The following is a 16,805-nucleotide window of genomic DNA, read 5'->3' as shown; positions in this document are numbered from 1 at the left end:
CAAATCTGCCATTCTTTTGACTCTCCATTTTGGAGGTCCATCTTCTACCCCGAGAGGCAGCCTGGTGCCCTGACAAGACCTCTGTTTAAGGTTCAGGCTGTCCATCCATTCGTGCTACAAATAACTCTTAAATACCTTTTGTGTCCTACACACTATTCTAGGATACAACAGTGAAAAAGACAAAGTGCCTGCTCCCAAGGAGCTTACCTTCCAAGGAGGGAAGAAACCATAAGCAAGTGAAGGAGTAAATGATATCTTCTGAGACTGTGATAAGTGCTCTGAGAAGTAATAAAGCAGGGCAAAAGGCCGGGAGTGGCGGGGACAAGGACGTTCACTTAGATAAGGATTCAGGAAATGCCTCTGTGTGTTTGGTTGGAGACCTGAAGGGTGTGAAGCCTGAACCATTTGAAGACCTGAGGAAAGTGTATTCTAAGCTGGGTAAACAGCAAACTTAAGGGCCCTGAGGCTGTAACAAATTATGCTTCGTAGAGGGACATTAAAACAACTGTGGCTGGAGGGGACCAGGGGGGAAAAAGAGGAGGCCAGCACCAGGCCAGGTAAGAAGCAGACAGAGGTGCTGAGGTAGGGCAGGGGGTGCTCTGATCTTCCTTTTCAGAGGACCTCTCCTAGCAGAATTCTGGGGGGAGGATGCAGCCATCCCATGAGGCATCAGTGGTGGCCTGTGGCAGAGAAGAGGAGTGAGCAGTGGCCAGAAGGAAGACGTATTTTGAAGGGAGACCTGACGGGATTTGTTGATAGAGGTGGGATATAAAGGAAAAAGGAAGATGGCTCCCAGGTTTTCAGCCCAAGAAACACTGATACACAGTTCCATTTAGTCTATAGAAACAAAGAAATTTAATGGTAAAATCTGTATATAGCACTTTATTGTTAAATTCATTGTATGATAACAATTACACGGTTTTTTTGGTTTTGTTTTGTTTTTGAGGAAGATTAGCCCTGAGCTACCATTTGCTGCCAATCCTCCTCTTTTTGCCAGGGAAGACTGGCCCTGAGCTAACAACCGTGTCCATCTCCCTCTACTTTATATGTGGGACACCGTCACAGCATGGCCTGACAAGTGGTACGAAGGTCCGCACCTGAGATCTGAATTGGTGAACCCCGGGCGGCCAAAGCGGAGTGTGCAAACTTAACCGCTGCACCACCAGGCTGGCCCCTGCATGGTTTTTTTGTTAGTCTTGGACATCAGAGGACCAGGCACAGCAACGTCTTAATCAGTGCCTCTTATCTTTAAATTTTGTGTTCATCATATTTGTTATGCCACCCCATAAGATTTTGTGAGAACAAAATGAGCTTATGTTTGTGAAAATGCTACTCATATGGTTGTCATCTAATAACCAACTTTTATATTTGTATGGTACTTTCGAGGTAAAATGTGCTTTCTTGTGCTTGAAGTAATTTAATCTGCTAATAGTCGACACTATGCTAAAAATTTGGTGGAAACAATGTCCCAAATTATGTGAAAATACTATTAGCCCTGCCAAAAGAGAAGTCTCTCTGTCTTCTTTCTGCTTCTCCGTCTCGGTCTGTCTGTCTCTCTCTGGAGAGAGAGCTCATGCAAACAAGAGTAGGCCGACCCCAGGGTCTGCAGAAGCCCAACACATGCTGTTCTTGGGCTGTGCCTCCACGTACTCAACACACTGCATGCAGCCTCTGTGGATTGTCCCTCTGTGCCACCTACAAGGGACAAGAACTTCAGGACTCTTCATCTGAAATTCCTGGTCTTCCTTGGTTTGGCAGAACCCAATTTGTTCATCATCAGGACGCAGAAATGTCCAGCTTTTCAAACTGACAAATTAATTTTAACATATATCAGTCACTGCCACTGCTTTACCTACTTGCCTTTCTTTATTATAGTGCCCTGTTGGGATTTTTTTACCTGGGAATGCTTAGAAAATCAGACAGAAATTTTTAACTGCTATTTACCTTTCAAACTGTTTAAATCTTTAACCAAGGAACATTTCAGAAGTGTTCTGCTTTGAGTTTCTACAGATCCATGACAGTATGCTTTTTTGATAAATTAAAAGTTTTGTCTTTTTACACACGGATAACAGAGAATAAAATGTATGACAATAATAAATATCAAGACAAGTATTCACAGCTTCTTTCCTCTCACCTGCTAAGGAATATTTTGCTATTGTCCACCTATTTTTCCCTTCCCTCTTTTTTGGGCTTTATTAGTAGATCAGAGTGAAGAGTGTACAGGTATGTGCGTGTGTGCGTGTGCGTGCATGTGTGTGTGTGTGTGCGTGCGTGTGTGTGTGCGCGCGTGTGCGTGCGTGCGTGTGCGTGTGTGTGCGTGCGTGTGTGCGTGTGTGCATGTGTGTGCGTGTGTGCGTGTGCGTGCATGTGTGCGTGTGTGCATGCGTGTGTGTGCGCCTGTGTGTGCGTGTGTGTGCGCGTGTGTGTGCGTGTATGCGCGTGTGTGCGCGTGCGCGTGTGCGTGTGTGTGCGTGCGTTTGCGTGTGTGTGTGCGCGTGTGCGCGTGTGTGTGTGCGTGTGTGCGCGCGTGCGTGCGTGTGTGTGTGCGCGTGTGTGTGTGCGTGCGTTTGTGTGCGTGTGTGTGCGTGTGTGCGCGTGTGTGTTGGAGGGTGTAGAAGAGCATACTAGGGAGAGCAGGAGGGAAATGCCAAAGAAAGGGAAGATTGGCGAAATTTACATTGAAAAGAAAGTAAGTGACTCATGGAAGAAAATAGATTGGATCCCAGGGAAGAAAGGGGAAAAAACATGAGAGTGTTGGAGTTTCTGGGAGAATATTAGCAGAGATTTTGAGGAATAGCTGCTGTTATTGGGAAGAGATGTTGAAATGACAGATCAGGGAAAGCTACTTTCTACATTTTGCTCTATGTTAAGAATGTAGCTGCCCACCACACACCTCGAGTTTTCTGAAGGGAAGATTTTAATTGCTTTCAACATTGTTAGGGACCATTTTCTTATTTTACATTACACTAAGACTGGGCCACGAAAGGCTTGCCTTAATTCAGACGACCGAAATACTCAGGAGCACCAGGAGGCATTTTCTACTCAGACATTTTCTTTAGATGTAAGCTAGTGACTCCTAATTTTAAGATTATTAGGAGGACTCAAAAAAAAAAAAAAAAACCACTTGAGGAAAATGGTAAGGGACGATGTATTTTTTAAAGATGCATATTTCAGGTTTTAATCATTTTGTGAAATTTGGGGAAAACGCTCCTTCTGAGCATTTAACGTTGGCATTCCCCTGAGATCTTCCTGAAATCAGAAACTCTTTCTGCCGTAGTCTTTCAGCATGTTTCTTATCTCTCTGTTATTGCACTTAATTTATTCTGCCTGGCTTGTTTTTTCAAAGAACCTTCTTATTATTAAAGTAATATATGTTGGCCTGAATTTATTCTCTTTTTTCCCAAAGCTTTATTAAAGTATAATTGACAAATAAAATTGTAATATGTTTTATATTAAGTATATAATGATATATTAAAACTTACAACATGATTTGCTATACATAGACATCGTGAAAGGATTCCCACAAATGAGCTAATTGACACATCCTCCATCACCTCACGCAGTTACTTTCTTTTGGTGGGAATGCTTAAGATCTATCTACTCTCTTAGCAAACTGCAAGTACACGGTACAGTATCATTGACTATGGTCACCATGCTGTACACTGGATCCTCGGAATTTAGTCCTCTTATAATGGAAAGTTTGTACACTTTGAGCAACCTCTCCCTATTTCCCCCACCCCCTAGCCCCTAGCAACTTCCATTCTGCTCTCTGTTTCTGAGTTTGGCTTTTTCAGATTCTGCATGTAAGTGAGATCACACAGTATTTGTCTTTCTCTGTCTGACTTATTTCACTCAGCATAACGCCCTCCAGGTATATCCATGTTGTCACAAATGGCAGCATTTCCTTCTTTGTTGTGGCTGAATAACATTCCATTTTGTCTGTGTATATATGTACCACGTTTTCTTTGTCCATTCATTTGTCAGCGGACACCCAGTTGCCTCCATGTCTTGGTGGCTGTGAGTAGTGCTGCCATGAACATGGGGTGAAGACACCTCTTGGAGACAGTGATTTCATTTCCTTTGGACAGACACCCAGAAGTGGGATTGCTGGATGATATCATAGTTCTATTTTTAATTTAGCCTGGATTTATTCTTAATTATGTATTATAAGCTCATTGAAGACAGAGACCGTACCTCATTTATAAAACAATGACATGCAATGAACAGCGCAGCCCTTGAAGTCAGACACCCCTGAGTTCAAGTCTTGGCTTTGCCCCTCCTCAGTTAAAATACCAAGTAGTTTTTTGTGGTTGTTATTGTTGTTTAACCTTGTTTCATCAGAGTACTCTCATTCGTAAAACTGAGATAATAATGCCTGTTTCTCTTAGGGCAGTTGTGAAAGTTACATGAGAAGATGTATGAAAGCGGAGAGCACAATGCCTGGTACACACAAGTATTCAACCAATGGTAACTATTATTATGTGTATGTCCACTTCATTATTTGAATCCCTACCATGCAGTACAGGAGTAGCTACTCGGATCTTTGCTGAACAAATCATCGCTGAGATGAGAGGAGAAAACAGTGAAAGGAAGCCAGGGGCTGGCACCCTTGGTTTACAGTACCTTTATTTTCCTCTGTGACCTTAAAATTCAGAGTCCCAGGGACTTCTGTGGGGGCTTGAGGCCTGCTTCTGGTCCAGATGAGCCTTGTTGGAGGTGGGGTAGGAGGAAAGGTGTCATCTGTTAGTAGTAGGGCCTGCCTGGGAGTTCTCAGCCTCTCAGGGAAATTCTAGTTCTTTCTCCTCTCCTGCCCTCCCCAACAACGTCTCTGGAGAGTCTCCTAAGTGATGAGAACTACCAGTGACTAACCTGCACCTTCATGGGGTCCCAGGGAGCTGGGACCCTCTTAGACACCACCTTCTGCAGGAAGCACTTCCTGTTTGCCCAGGTCAGAAAGGGTGTCTCCCTCTGTAATAGCACATGGGTTAGTGCCCTGTTCTAGCTACTAGCTTTGTTTCCCCTGTGAAGTGCAAGGTCTCTGAGAGCAAAGTCTGGCTCTGGTTCCTGTTTGATCAGTACAGTGAGCTGTACATAGTTCCCAGGTAATGATTGTCATACTGAAGCCGGTCTTGGGGCTGCAGCCTTCAGCTGAGCAATAAGCCCAGGCCTTGCTCTAAGCTCTAAGGCGCTAGGCTGATCCTCAGAGCTTTAAGATACATACTTCTGGGCAATTAGCAGCCTGGAGTTCATGGTTTGACTCAGTGCAGGAAGTTCCCAGCAATAGATTTCACAAAGCTGGCAGGAATCCAGAGGAAAAACTTTATTTAGGGGTGGGATTTACAAAATGTTAACATCAAATTTTTATCTCTCCTAATTTAAAGTTCCTTTTATACACCACCCAGCTATTACTTGGTGCATGGTGAAAATTTAATACCTGTAACTGCTGGAAACAATCTGGAAGAATTCTGATTCTATTAGCAGGCAATTTACTTAAACTTTGTTCTAATAATCATATAAAAATATGCAAATAATAAAGCAATCATTTATTTGGTCCCAAATCTGATTATTCTGATTCATCCAACATGCACAAAATGGTAAATTTTTAATTTTCAATTATCATTACCACATAGTTTGCTAAAGTGCCTGGCCAAAAATAGTATTTTCTAAATATTATTCTGAGTTGTTTAACTGAATTTAGGTGAAATAACATATCAGGAAAAGCTTGCCAACTCAGCAACTTGCTCTTCTCACTCTTGAAAAAAATTACCCTTTCAGCTTCATCAGTGTCTCTTTCACCACTTGGAGGTCAGTTCTGCTTGAAGAATGCTAAGGTGTCTCCTCTCGACTTCATGTGGCTTTTCACAAATCCAGTTAGTCTTCTGAATGCCTCCGTCAGCCCATCCCCAGTGATGGCACAGCAGGGCTGCACATGCCAGGCCCGGTCGCTGCAGAGCTTCTGCACTTTGAACATTCTGGTGATGTCCTCGGCAGTCAGAGCTCCAGGCACATCTTGTTTGTTGGCTAGTAGGACAACAGGCACATTTTTAATGTGTTCATTCTTCAAGATGTGCTCAAACTCTCTCCTGGAGTCTTCCAGTCGCTGTTTGTCCGTACTATCCACAACATACACCAGCCCATCAGTGCCCTCACAGTAACAGCCCCACAAGGTTCTCATTTTCTCCTGGCCTCCAACATCCCAGATGGTGAGTGAAAGATTCTTTTCCAACTCGATCATTTCCACGTTGAAACCTATCGTCGGAATGGTCACAATATCCTTAGCAAGCTTTAGCTTATAAAGGAGAGTAGACTTCCCAGCAGAGTCAAGTCCCAGAAGGAGAATTTGGGCTTGCTTGGATTTGAAGTTTTTAGAACTCAAAAGACCCATTTTAGGGTTTTTCTTTTCTTTAAAGACCTTTTCTTTCGGCCAGATACGATGTTTCCTCTCCAAGTCTTGTATGAAAACATTAGGAGGAAAGAAGAGAGCAAACACTTCATGTTATATTTTTAGACTAGGAACTTGCGTGCATTTATGCTGTAGCGTATCAACTTGATTATGGGCAAACAGTGTTTTATTTGCAGTCTCAGCCAATCCTGAGGAATCTGTGGTGTGAGTAACCAGCCAGTGTCAGAGTGGCTCAAAGGGAAAATTCTTTGTGGGTGAATAGACTTGGGAGGGGCCTGCCTGAGTGATGCTGCAGCTTGTTCTTTTCCAGATGTTGGAAGTTTAGAGGTAATCGAAGATTTATACAAGCACAGGAGCATGGTTTGATCGTAGAATAAAAACTTAACTCTATAAGTGGTTTGTAGAATTTCTCTAGTTGTTTGATCGTTTATCTTATCCCAGCTGTAAATAAGTAAGGGGACTTCTGAAGTTGTGAAGAGAGGTTTATCTCACGCTGCCCTGAGCAGTAGCTTTAATACTTTCCCCTTGTCCAGATTATGCAGTAGGAAACTTTAAAACCCCCACAGTGATCTGAACCTTACTCCCATAATCACATAGAGAATCATTTTCTTTAATCTTCTGGGCAGAAAATTTACACTATTCACAAGACCATATTTACAGAGGGGCAAGTTTATATCACAAACACTTTTAAAATTAAGCACAGTCTGGTTAAAGACAGCAAATTGATTTGTTTGGAATCAATATTTTGGAAAATATTTCCATGCATTTATCTCCTCTCTTTCTCAAGCCTCCACCAAAATGACAGTAAAGGAATAAAAAGAACACATAAACCCATAACAAGAAGAGCAGGAGAGTCCAGCAGAGGGGGAGAGAGTTCAACAAAATCCTGGAGGATAGAATATAGATAGAAGATGAGGGGTAACTGATGCAGCAGGGTAAAGTTGAGTCTTGAAGTGCTGACGCACAGGATATCAAGGGGAGGGGTGAAATGAGGGACTGAAACCAGAGGGGATTAACTAAAAGTCTGAATAAGGAACAGAAAACACGTACACACATACACACACACACCCCTCTGCTAGGTGACTACTCAGCAAGGAGATGTTACTCCCCAGGTAGAAAACTGAAGGGTTCTTTTCCAAAGATATTGAATGATGTCAGAAAAAAGACCTCTATGTTTTGACGGTTGGGAATTTCCACGTCATAATGCCTAACTCAACATTTAATTAACCTACAGCCAAGCAGGCAGTTGGCAGACCTTGCTCATGGACAGAGTTCTAGTCAGCTGTTCAGGGCACAGAGGCTTCTGCATTTCATACATAACATACCTTTAATTTGAATGAGAGACAGGGATACAAAAAAGGTGGCTTTAAGAAATCTTAAACAGAGGTAATGTAGAGAACAGAAGAAAATTTTAAGTAAGTTCTAATAAATATTTCTACAGAGACTTGAAAAGATATTGCATCCATAAAACAAGAAGTGGATGCTATTAAAAAGACCACTCAACAAGCAAAAAAATAACTCTTGAAAATTAAAAACATGGCTTTCAAAATTAAAAAGGATCAATAATAGGTTGGAAGGAAATCTTTAGTAAGTAGAAGATAGGAGAACTGACAGAAAAAATAAGAGATAGAGAGGATCGATCTGGAAGTTTCAACGTCTGACTTACAGGACTTTTTTTCCAGATGGAGCAGGAAACATGCAAAAGAGGAGATTATCAAAGTAACAGGATAAGACTATTTTCCAAAGCTAGAGAATGAACTTTCCAGATTGAAAGGCTTCCCTCAGTGTTAAGCAAGTTGATTTTAAAAGGGTTATAGCAAGGCGTGTAAGACACGTGCTGTATTTTTATTAAAACTAAGATTTTACCTTTTAAAAACATTATTAAGTAGACTATTCTGGGTACAGAAAGTACACTTGCGAAGAAATTAGGTAAGCCTTTTAAAAAAACATTAAATCCTTAACCATCTCACTGTATCTCAGAAACCAGAGATAATATTTTCATTCATTTACTCATCCATCCATTTACTTATTTAACATATATATATATTGATTGCCTACTTTGTAAACCGTCATGTGCTAGATTCCAGGGAGGTCACAAAGATAAATTAGACCAACCCTTAGGTGGCTTTCATTGTAAAAGTTATCTGAACAAATAAAAATAATACAAAGTGAAAAAAATGTAAATGCTATAAGAAAAGAAAAGCTAAAGTATTCTGGATATTCAAAGATTATTTTAGGATGGAGGGCATCAGGGAAATCATCTACAGAAAGTTAAATACTGAATGGTGCCTTGTAGAGATCTGGTGGGGAAGGGCATTTCTTAAAGAGATGGCCTGTGTGAGCAACGTTTCCGAAATGTGAAAACACAGGAGGTACATGGAAAAACAATAGGAATGCACAGTATATACACGTGTAGGTTTTTAATTCTGTAAACATATTTAACTATCATAAGAAAACCATCACAAAAATCTAGATTGTAGGGCATGCTACAAGACAACAGACCTGGCCTCTTCAAAATATGTCTATGTCATGAAAGACAGAAGGAAAAAAAAAAGAAGCAGGGGGAAGAATGTTCTGAATTAAAAGACTCCTCGATGCATTGTGCCATCTTTGATTGGATCCGTTGTCAAAAAAATTGATTACAGGCATTTTTATGATAATTAGGGACACTTGTTTATGAACTGATTATTAGGTGGTGTTATTTGTCAATGTTAAATGTCTTGAGTGCCGTCACGGTATGGTGGTTATGTAGGAAACGTGCTTGTTATACAGAGATACATGCTAAAGTACTTAGGGGTGATAGCAAGCGGATTTCAATTGGTTCAGCAAACACGTGCATAGAGAAAGCAGAAATGTGGCAAAAGTCAACAATTAATGGATTTAGGTGAGGGATATTGGGTGTTCAATGTACTATTTTTTAACTCTCCTGTAAGTTTGAAATTTTTCAAAATAACGTGGAAAAAAAGAATATAATTGAATTAGGCTGTAGTCTGCAGTAACACAGAAAAATAGTTCTGCTTGACCTGTAAGACTGCGTCCAAAGATGAATGTACAAGACTCTCACTGCCGTACTACCTCTCGAGCTCTTCCATATTTTCAATAAATTACATTTAAAAAGGAAAAGCTGAACATTTATTTCATATTAAACATGATGATATATTCTTCATGAGATCCACCGTTGGTGCTTTAATTTGTTCTGTTTATAATAAGGACAATCACACATATATGCCTTCACTCTGTTTCCCATTTGTTTCCAAGATGGCCAACCAAAGGAGGGGTTAAATTCTGTATGAATCTTATATCCAAATCAAAATATGACTCTCTCTTCTGTGAAAGGGAGTAAAATAACTTTTTTCTCAATGTTAATTTTCATGAGAAAGTCTATAAACGTTTCAACATCCTTTCCTACTGTCTCACAGCATCTATAGATTCATTTGTCCCAGCCAAACCTGAGGGGAGGCACAGTATTTGTCTTCTGTAAATGATTCTGAGATTACACAAATAAAGGTAGGATTGAGAGAGAGTTATTGGCAGGCTCTGTGATCTTACAGGAAAGAAAGAAACATTTTCTTTACTTTTTTACCATGATGGCGGAAGGCAAAAACTCCTAAATTAGAAAATTAACTATGCACTGACTTATCTCTTGGAAGAAAGTGGCAACTTATACCATTATCTTTATTGTTCACAGGTCAAGAAGAAAGAATCAGGATGTAGCTGTGTAGATTTGCAACATCCTTTGTTTTTTCTAAAATATCTTTTTTATTGGTCTTTTTAAAAAAATAAACTTGAAAGCTGAAGTATAACATACATATAGAAAATGCAAAAATCATAAATGTACAGTTCAATGAGTTATCACAAATTGAAAACATCCATGCAACCACCACTGAAGCCAGGCTTAATTTTTAATTTTCCATTCTTGTTGCAAGTAAAAATTCCAGACCTCAAATATTTTTACACTCAGTTGTCAGAAATATACTCTGTTCCTGAACATGTAATGTGAATAGGCACTTCTTATTCTAGTTGATAACAGCATCCTAGTTATCCTTTGATGTGGTGAAGAATGATATGTTCCAACCTATGAAGCTTTTCCAAGTGCTGTTGTCTCCTGGACAGAACCGCCACTTTCATCCACATCACCAAAGGCGGAGAGCTTTCCTTTCACATGGGTAGACCATGGGATCTGAGTTCAAATCTAGCCTCTGGCAGTTACTAAGTGTTGAATAGTGATAAAAACAGGGATGTTGTGATAATTTATTATATTACACTTAATGAATGTGAAAACACATATCAAGGAACCTGACACCTGACTGACGACAATTTTCTTTCCTCTCCTCTCGCAAGTTTTGCATATTAGCTAACATGTAAAAATACCTACAGTTCTTACCTTTTCTGGACAAGGAAGAATTGGATGATCACCATCAGAGCAGCCTCCTGGCAGAACAAATGCTGGCCCCCTTCCCTGGCACCCCCAAATTTTTATCCTCCCTCTCCAAAATAAGATTAAAGTGAACAAGGAGACACTCCAACCCCAGAGGGACAGTCCGAGGGGTGTGTCTGGAGCGTGGGAGGGCTGGCATGTTCCTTTCTGCCTGGCAAAGACAGGATTCATGTGAGGACAGACGGCACAGACCCCTTCAGCCCCAGCTATGTGTGAGGCTCTCAGTGTCCTGATTGTCCGCCCCACCAACAGCAAGGGGCCCCAAAGAACTGGGCATCTGATCGCCATTAATTGAATTGTTCCCTTTTCACTTCAGTGAAATAGTGATCCCAATCCTAGGTTTGCACAGGTCTCCATTGCTTATACCTGCCTTATTTCTCTTCTAACTCAGGATAAATCTGAGATTCATTCAGTATTTATCGGGGACACACCCAATGTCAAACACTGTCTGTCTACTGTGTGCAGAACACTTGCAACTTCACCCTTTAGGAAGTAACTGAATGGGGCCAGCCTGGTGGCATAGTGGTGGGGTTTGTGTGCTCCACTTCAGTGGCCCAGGGTTCGCAGTTTCAGATCCCAGGCATGGACCTACACACTGCTCATTAAACCATGCTTTGGCGGCATCCCACATACAAAGTGGAGGAAGATTGGCATAGATCTTAGCTCAGGGCCAATCTTCCTTGACAAAAATAATAATAATAATAACTAAGGGTTGAACTAATTTTTTGCCAGTCTTCCTCTATTTTGTATGTGGGTCGCCACAACAGCATGGTTTGATGAGTGGTATAGGTCCACGCCCAGGATCTGACCTCATGAATCTGGGCCTCCAAAGTAGAGCATGAGAACTTAACCACTATGCCACCAGGCCAGCCCTGGAGCTATTTTTGTAAATCTTTAAAAAATACTGTATGAACAACCTTGTTATTTTAGAAAATAAATATTTTATTATAAAAGTAATATTTTTAAAATATTAAATCATCTGAAACATTTAAAAATCTAATGTGATTAGGAATTTCACTTTTGTCTATTTTCTTCCTGTCTTTGTTTATGTACATATATAATTTTGTTTCTTTTTTTCTCTTTTCTTTTTTGAGGAAGATGAGCCCTGCGCTAACGTCTGCTGCCAATCCTCCTCTTTTTGCTGAGGAAGACTGGCCCTGAGCTAACATCCGTGCCCATCTTCCTCTACTTTATATGTGGGACGCCTGCCACAGCATGGCCTGACAAGCCGTGTGTAGGTCCACACCTGGAATCCGAACTGGCGAACCCCGGGCCACACAAACTTAACTGCTGTGCCACTGGGCCAGCCCCTAAATATGTAATTTTGACACACTTTAGTCATTCGTTCATCAAACTTGTATTTAGCATGTAATATGTCTGGATATAATGCAAGACACTGGTGATATGGATGTAATCAAAGCAGTCTCCATTTTCAAGGAATAATAGTCTAATGAAGGAGACATGGCATGAATATTGCTATAAATAAGGTAACAGGAACTTAAGAAGCACAGAACTCATCAAAAAGAAGGGTGAAATAGCAAGGTGTGTCCAGGGAACTGGAAGCAGTTCCACAACTCTGGAGGGAAGTGTGATGGCCACCAAGTAAGAGGAGAGGAGGCTGCAGGCCAGTGCCGCGCAAGCAGGGCTCATGCATGGACGGTTCACACAATTTATCATCCAAACTTGGACAGTTTTGAAAGTGGAAGGGGTGTTAATAATGAATGTGTCAGAAAACAAGTGTAAATGGGACTGTCCTGGATATATGGTCACCCTAATAGAGGCCACGTGAGACTTGCCTAGCTTCGCGAGAGGAAGCTTGTTAGTTTCAGGATGAACGATTACAGCGCCAGGCCTGTATAGCTACTTCTCAGGTATGTCCACTGTCACTGGCTGACATTCACCTTTCTAGTCTTTCTAGAGCATAAACTAAGAAAGGGAAGTCATAAGAGGACACGAAGGGATAATAACATCTACTTGATACAGTTGCTATGACTTCATGCTGCCTCCAAGGAGAACGAGCAGGAGCGGGGCGCGGGTGGCGGTTAAGGTCATCTCCTTTCTCTCCTTTCACCCTCCTATCCTCCTTCTACCTCCTTTTCCTTTCCCCTTTCAATGTCTTTCTTTCACTTTTCTTCTTTTCTGTCGGGTTAGGTGAGGTCAGTGAAGTGCTGGAGTACTGCCAGGAACAATTGCTATCATTTTAAAAAGTATTGTCCTATTATTATATATTACAGCCCAGGAAAACAAGTTTCTCACTTCACAAACAGAGTTTCGGTTTTGTTTTTGTTTTGCATTGTGATTTCATAGAACCTGAGCCACAGTAGATCCTTTCCTGAGGGCAACCAAGCTCCCTGCCCCCCAGTCCCCACTGTCCCCATCCCCAGCTCCGAACCACAAGGTTGTGGAGGGAAAGAGTGTCAACAGTCTCCTGGCTGTTTGCACCAGTTAACTTTAAAATAAGTAAAATACTTCTGCCTAAATGTGTAACATGGCTAAAGGGCATCAAGATATAAGTGAGACTCATCCGAGTTTCAAAGTTCCATTTTGAAATAAAATAGTCCTTAATATGGTCATAACGGAAATGCTCATCTTCTGACATTTTTAGTGTATTCCAGTTAAACATGTTAGAAGTATGTAAATAAAATAGTTATATTTGAGTGAAAGCTAGGACTCATATAAACAACAAACTTTATTATTCCCTTACTCTTTTATTTCTTATCATTTAAAAAAAAATTCCTTCCTATGATAAGCATGAAAGTAAAAATGATGACCATAAAAAGAAATTACTTCATATGATTTGGTTCTCACTTCCATAAAGGATATGACGAAGTATATGACCAAGTTAGATACATGTATAAATAATTATCCAGGTACTAATATATGCAGATGACACTTTTTGATAAGAAATTCCAAGAAATTTTGAGTAATCAGAGAGAAAAAGAATGATAAGGTAAGAGAGAAAAGGAAATGTTATCAAACTTAAAATGACAAGTGACATCTTGGCCACCAAGCGATGTGGCAGCCCTCACGGTTCCCCAAGCCATGTCCCATTGCCGTGGGATTTCAGGGCTGTCTTCCAGGAATTCCAGTCCAGGGGAGGATGAGAAGAAGCTGCTCCCATCACGGATTTGGCCCTTGCACTTCTGTTCTTTGGCGGCCCTCTTCCCTCAGGGAGTGCAACCTAGGGCACATGGTGCTTCAAGTGCATAGCTAAAATTAATCCCAACATCAAACCTGGAGGTACAGATTCAATATTCTAGAAGTAACTCAGAGTATTTAGCCTGGTACAGGCTTGAAACATTAAGCTTTCCAGGTTTAATTAATTAAGCACAGACTCTGAAATCAGACAGACCTGGCTTCCAATAACAACTGTATCATTCTTTTCCTGTATGAACTGGAGCAAGTTACCTCTCATCTTAATTTCTTCATCTTTGAATTGGTAAATAATGTTGTCTACCTCTCAGGTTATTATAAGGGATAAATCAGCTATAACACAGCCTGGTATGAGACACATGGTACGCATTCAGTAAATGGCAGCTGTGATTTAATTATTGGTCATAAGGATGGCAGACAGGTTTATATTTGCTGGCCAAATGAGATTTATTGTTAGCGACTTTTTCGAAAGGGAGTATAAAGTTGTATTTTGGCTCTGTGGGAAAGAGCACTATGCTCCATTCCCAATGTCTGTGTGAAGGTTAATTTTTTGTGCTAAGTTGACTGGGCTACGAGATGCCCAGATAGCTGGCAAAACATTCTCTCTGGGTTTGTTTGTGAGAGTATTTCTGGAAGAGATTAGCATTTGATTCAGTGAACTGAGTACAGAAGATCATCCTCACCAATGCAGGCGGACATCACCCAGTCCGTCAAGAGCCTGGTAGAACAAACAGGCGGAAGAAGGGTGAATTTTGCTCTCTGCTTAAGCAGGGACACCCACCTTCTCCTGCCCTTAAACACAGGCACTCCTAGTTTTGGGGCCTTCAGACTCACGCTGGGACTTACACCATTGGCTCCCTCAGTTCTCAGGCCCCCAAGTTTGGACTGGAACTGCACCACCAGCTTCCAGCTTGCAGACAGCAGGTCGTAGGACTTCTCAGCTCCATAATCGCATGAGTCAATTTCTCGTCATAAATCTCTTTCTATGTATCTATATCTGTTCTCTTTCTCTGGAGAACCCCGACTCTTACAGTCTATTATGAGTGTAGGAGGGGCAGAGTTACCGTATTTGCCTCTCTCGTTGCTGGTATCAGGCACAACACGCTTCCCAAGCCTGTAATCCTTCCTCCCCATAGATGAGGCCTCTTGATCTTCCCTTAGAAGCTAATTGTAGTTTCAATCCTGATCTGAAACATCAAGTACTTAAGCAGCTCCAGTCCTCCTTTCTAAGACCCAGCACAGTCATCCTAACCACTAACCTAGTCATAACATGGTATCCTAATTTCAAGAACTAACTGCCTTTTTAATTTAATTTAATTTTATTTTATTTTTTTATTTTTTTTGCCATTTTTAGTAAGTCTTGGTCCCAGCTGTTAAACCCAGGATGGTAACTAGATTTCTTGCATTACAGTCCCTTCCTAAAATAGGCACCCTGGCTCAAATTTGCCATATTCTTTCCAAAACTAGCATTCCATAAGCCTTGGCATCTAACTTTTAGGATAAAGCCCTTTTTAACCATAGAAAACTTCTTTGTTGTTGAGTATGGGCTTCTTACTTTTGCCCACTCTGTAGTCTCTATCAATTTTCTATCTAACTATGTATCGGGACACCTTGCTCCACCAAACCTTTACTGAATACTTCCAAGTCAAAACTATACACATAAGTTTGCATGAAAATATCTACAGAAATCTCAGAATGAAATGTAAATACCGGGAAGTAAGGAAGATCTAAAGTTCACAGAAAGATACAGAAGGTAGCTTCCTCTTGAATTCACTGTGGAAATTTTAATTTTTTTAATTTCATGGGTTGACAGAAATCAAATGCATGCGTCAGAAAATATCTTTATGCCCGCAACTGGACAATTATGTATTCATTGCCATGTTCCAAGCACTATGCCAGGTAATGGAAAGGTAGTGGGCACAGAGGCTAATCCACAGCTTTCTCTTCCATCAAAATATTCCTCCTATGGAGTGCTGCTCCCTACGGGTTTGGGCAGAAAGGGTCCTGAACAGAATCTTGATACCTTCTCTGATGCAGCTACCCACCAGAGTTCCCATTTCTGGTTGGAGGAGTGCCTCCCTTCCTCACATCACGTGCAAGACCTACTGGCCAACATCAGCCAATTTGCTGACCAGACCAAGCTTGTCCCCAGCTTGGGTTTTTAGCTTCTTGCACTTCCCCAGGTGTTTACTAATGATTTTTCCTCCTGCCCACATGTAAGTGGTCTCCAGAGTCCTATCATTACAGGCCCATAATAACCCAGTATCTGACATAGCTCACTAAAATAACAGGCATAATGTTCACTAAGGAAAGAGGAGGGAGTTATCCTCTGAGCTGTGACAGAGAATACCCAACAAGTAAATTTGTAGTATAGAAATGTCATTAAATACTAATTTAAATAACACCAAGGGAGCCCAAAAATGTGACACTTATCCCAGAGTCCCAAGTCAAAGGGAAAGGCAGGAAAGTGTCTAGAGGACTTGAGTGTCTAGCAAGAAAACTCAGAGAACTGGATGACAAACTAAGACTTACATTGGGGCCAGATGTAACGTCAACATACAAAGATAAGCGGCATTCCTCTTAGCCAGCAATAACTGAGAAAGATCCCATTCTCAATGGCAATAAAAACTGTAAAATATCTGGGAATAAACTCAATAACACATGTGCAAATCCTGCGTGAAGAAAATATTAAATCTTTACTGTGGTCTTAAAAAATATAGCCAAATAAAGGAAGAAATATTGCATTGTAAAAATTCCAGTTCACTCCTAATTTAAACTATAAGTTAAATCCAGTCCCAATCAAAATCAATC

At 40.9% G+C, this 16,805-nt stretch overlaps 1 protein-coding gene across 1 annotated transcript; it reads right to left on the bottom strand.

Moving 5' to 3' along the window:
- Positions 1-5,806: 5,806 nt before the first annotated feature.
- On the bottom strand, positions 5,807-6,385 carry ARL14 (ADP ribosylation factor like GTPase 14). Its single transcript, XM_046658120.1, has one exon. The coding sequence runs from the start codon at positions 6,383-6,385 to the stop codon at positions 5,807-5,809; it is 579 nt and encodes a 192-aa protein (XP_046514076.1).
- Between the last annotated feature and the right edge of the window lie 10,420 nt (positions 6,386-16,805).

The sequence above is a fragment of the Equus quagga genome, chromosome 4, assembly GCF_021613505.1.
Source record: "Equus quagga isolate Etosha38 chromosome 4, UCLA_HA_Equagga_1.0, whole genome shotgun sequence".
Taxonomy (NCBI): domain Eukaryota; kingdom Metazoa; phylum Chordata; class Mammalia; order Perissodactyla; family Equidae; genus Equus; species Equus quagga.
This window is presented reverse-complemented; position numbering and strand designations above follow the sequence as displayed.

Bases quoted from the DNA above. Each gene is read 5' to 3' on its own strand.
- ARL14 (XM_046658120.1), bottom strand. From the start codon at position 6,385: ATGGGTCTTTTGAGTTCTAAAAACTTCAAATCCAAGCAAGCCCAAATT.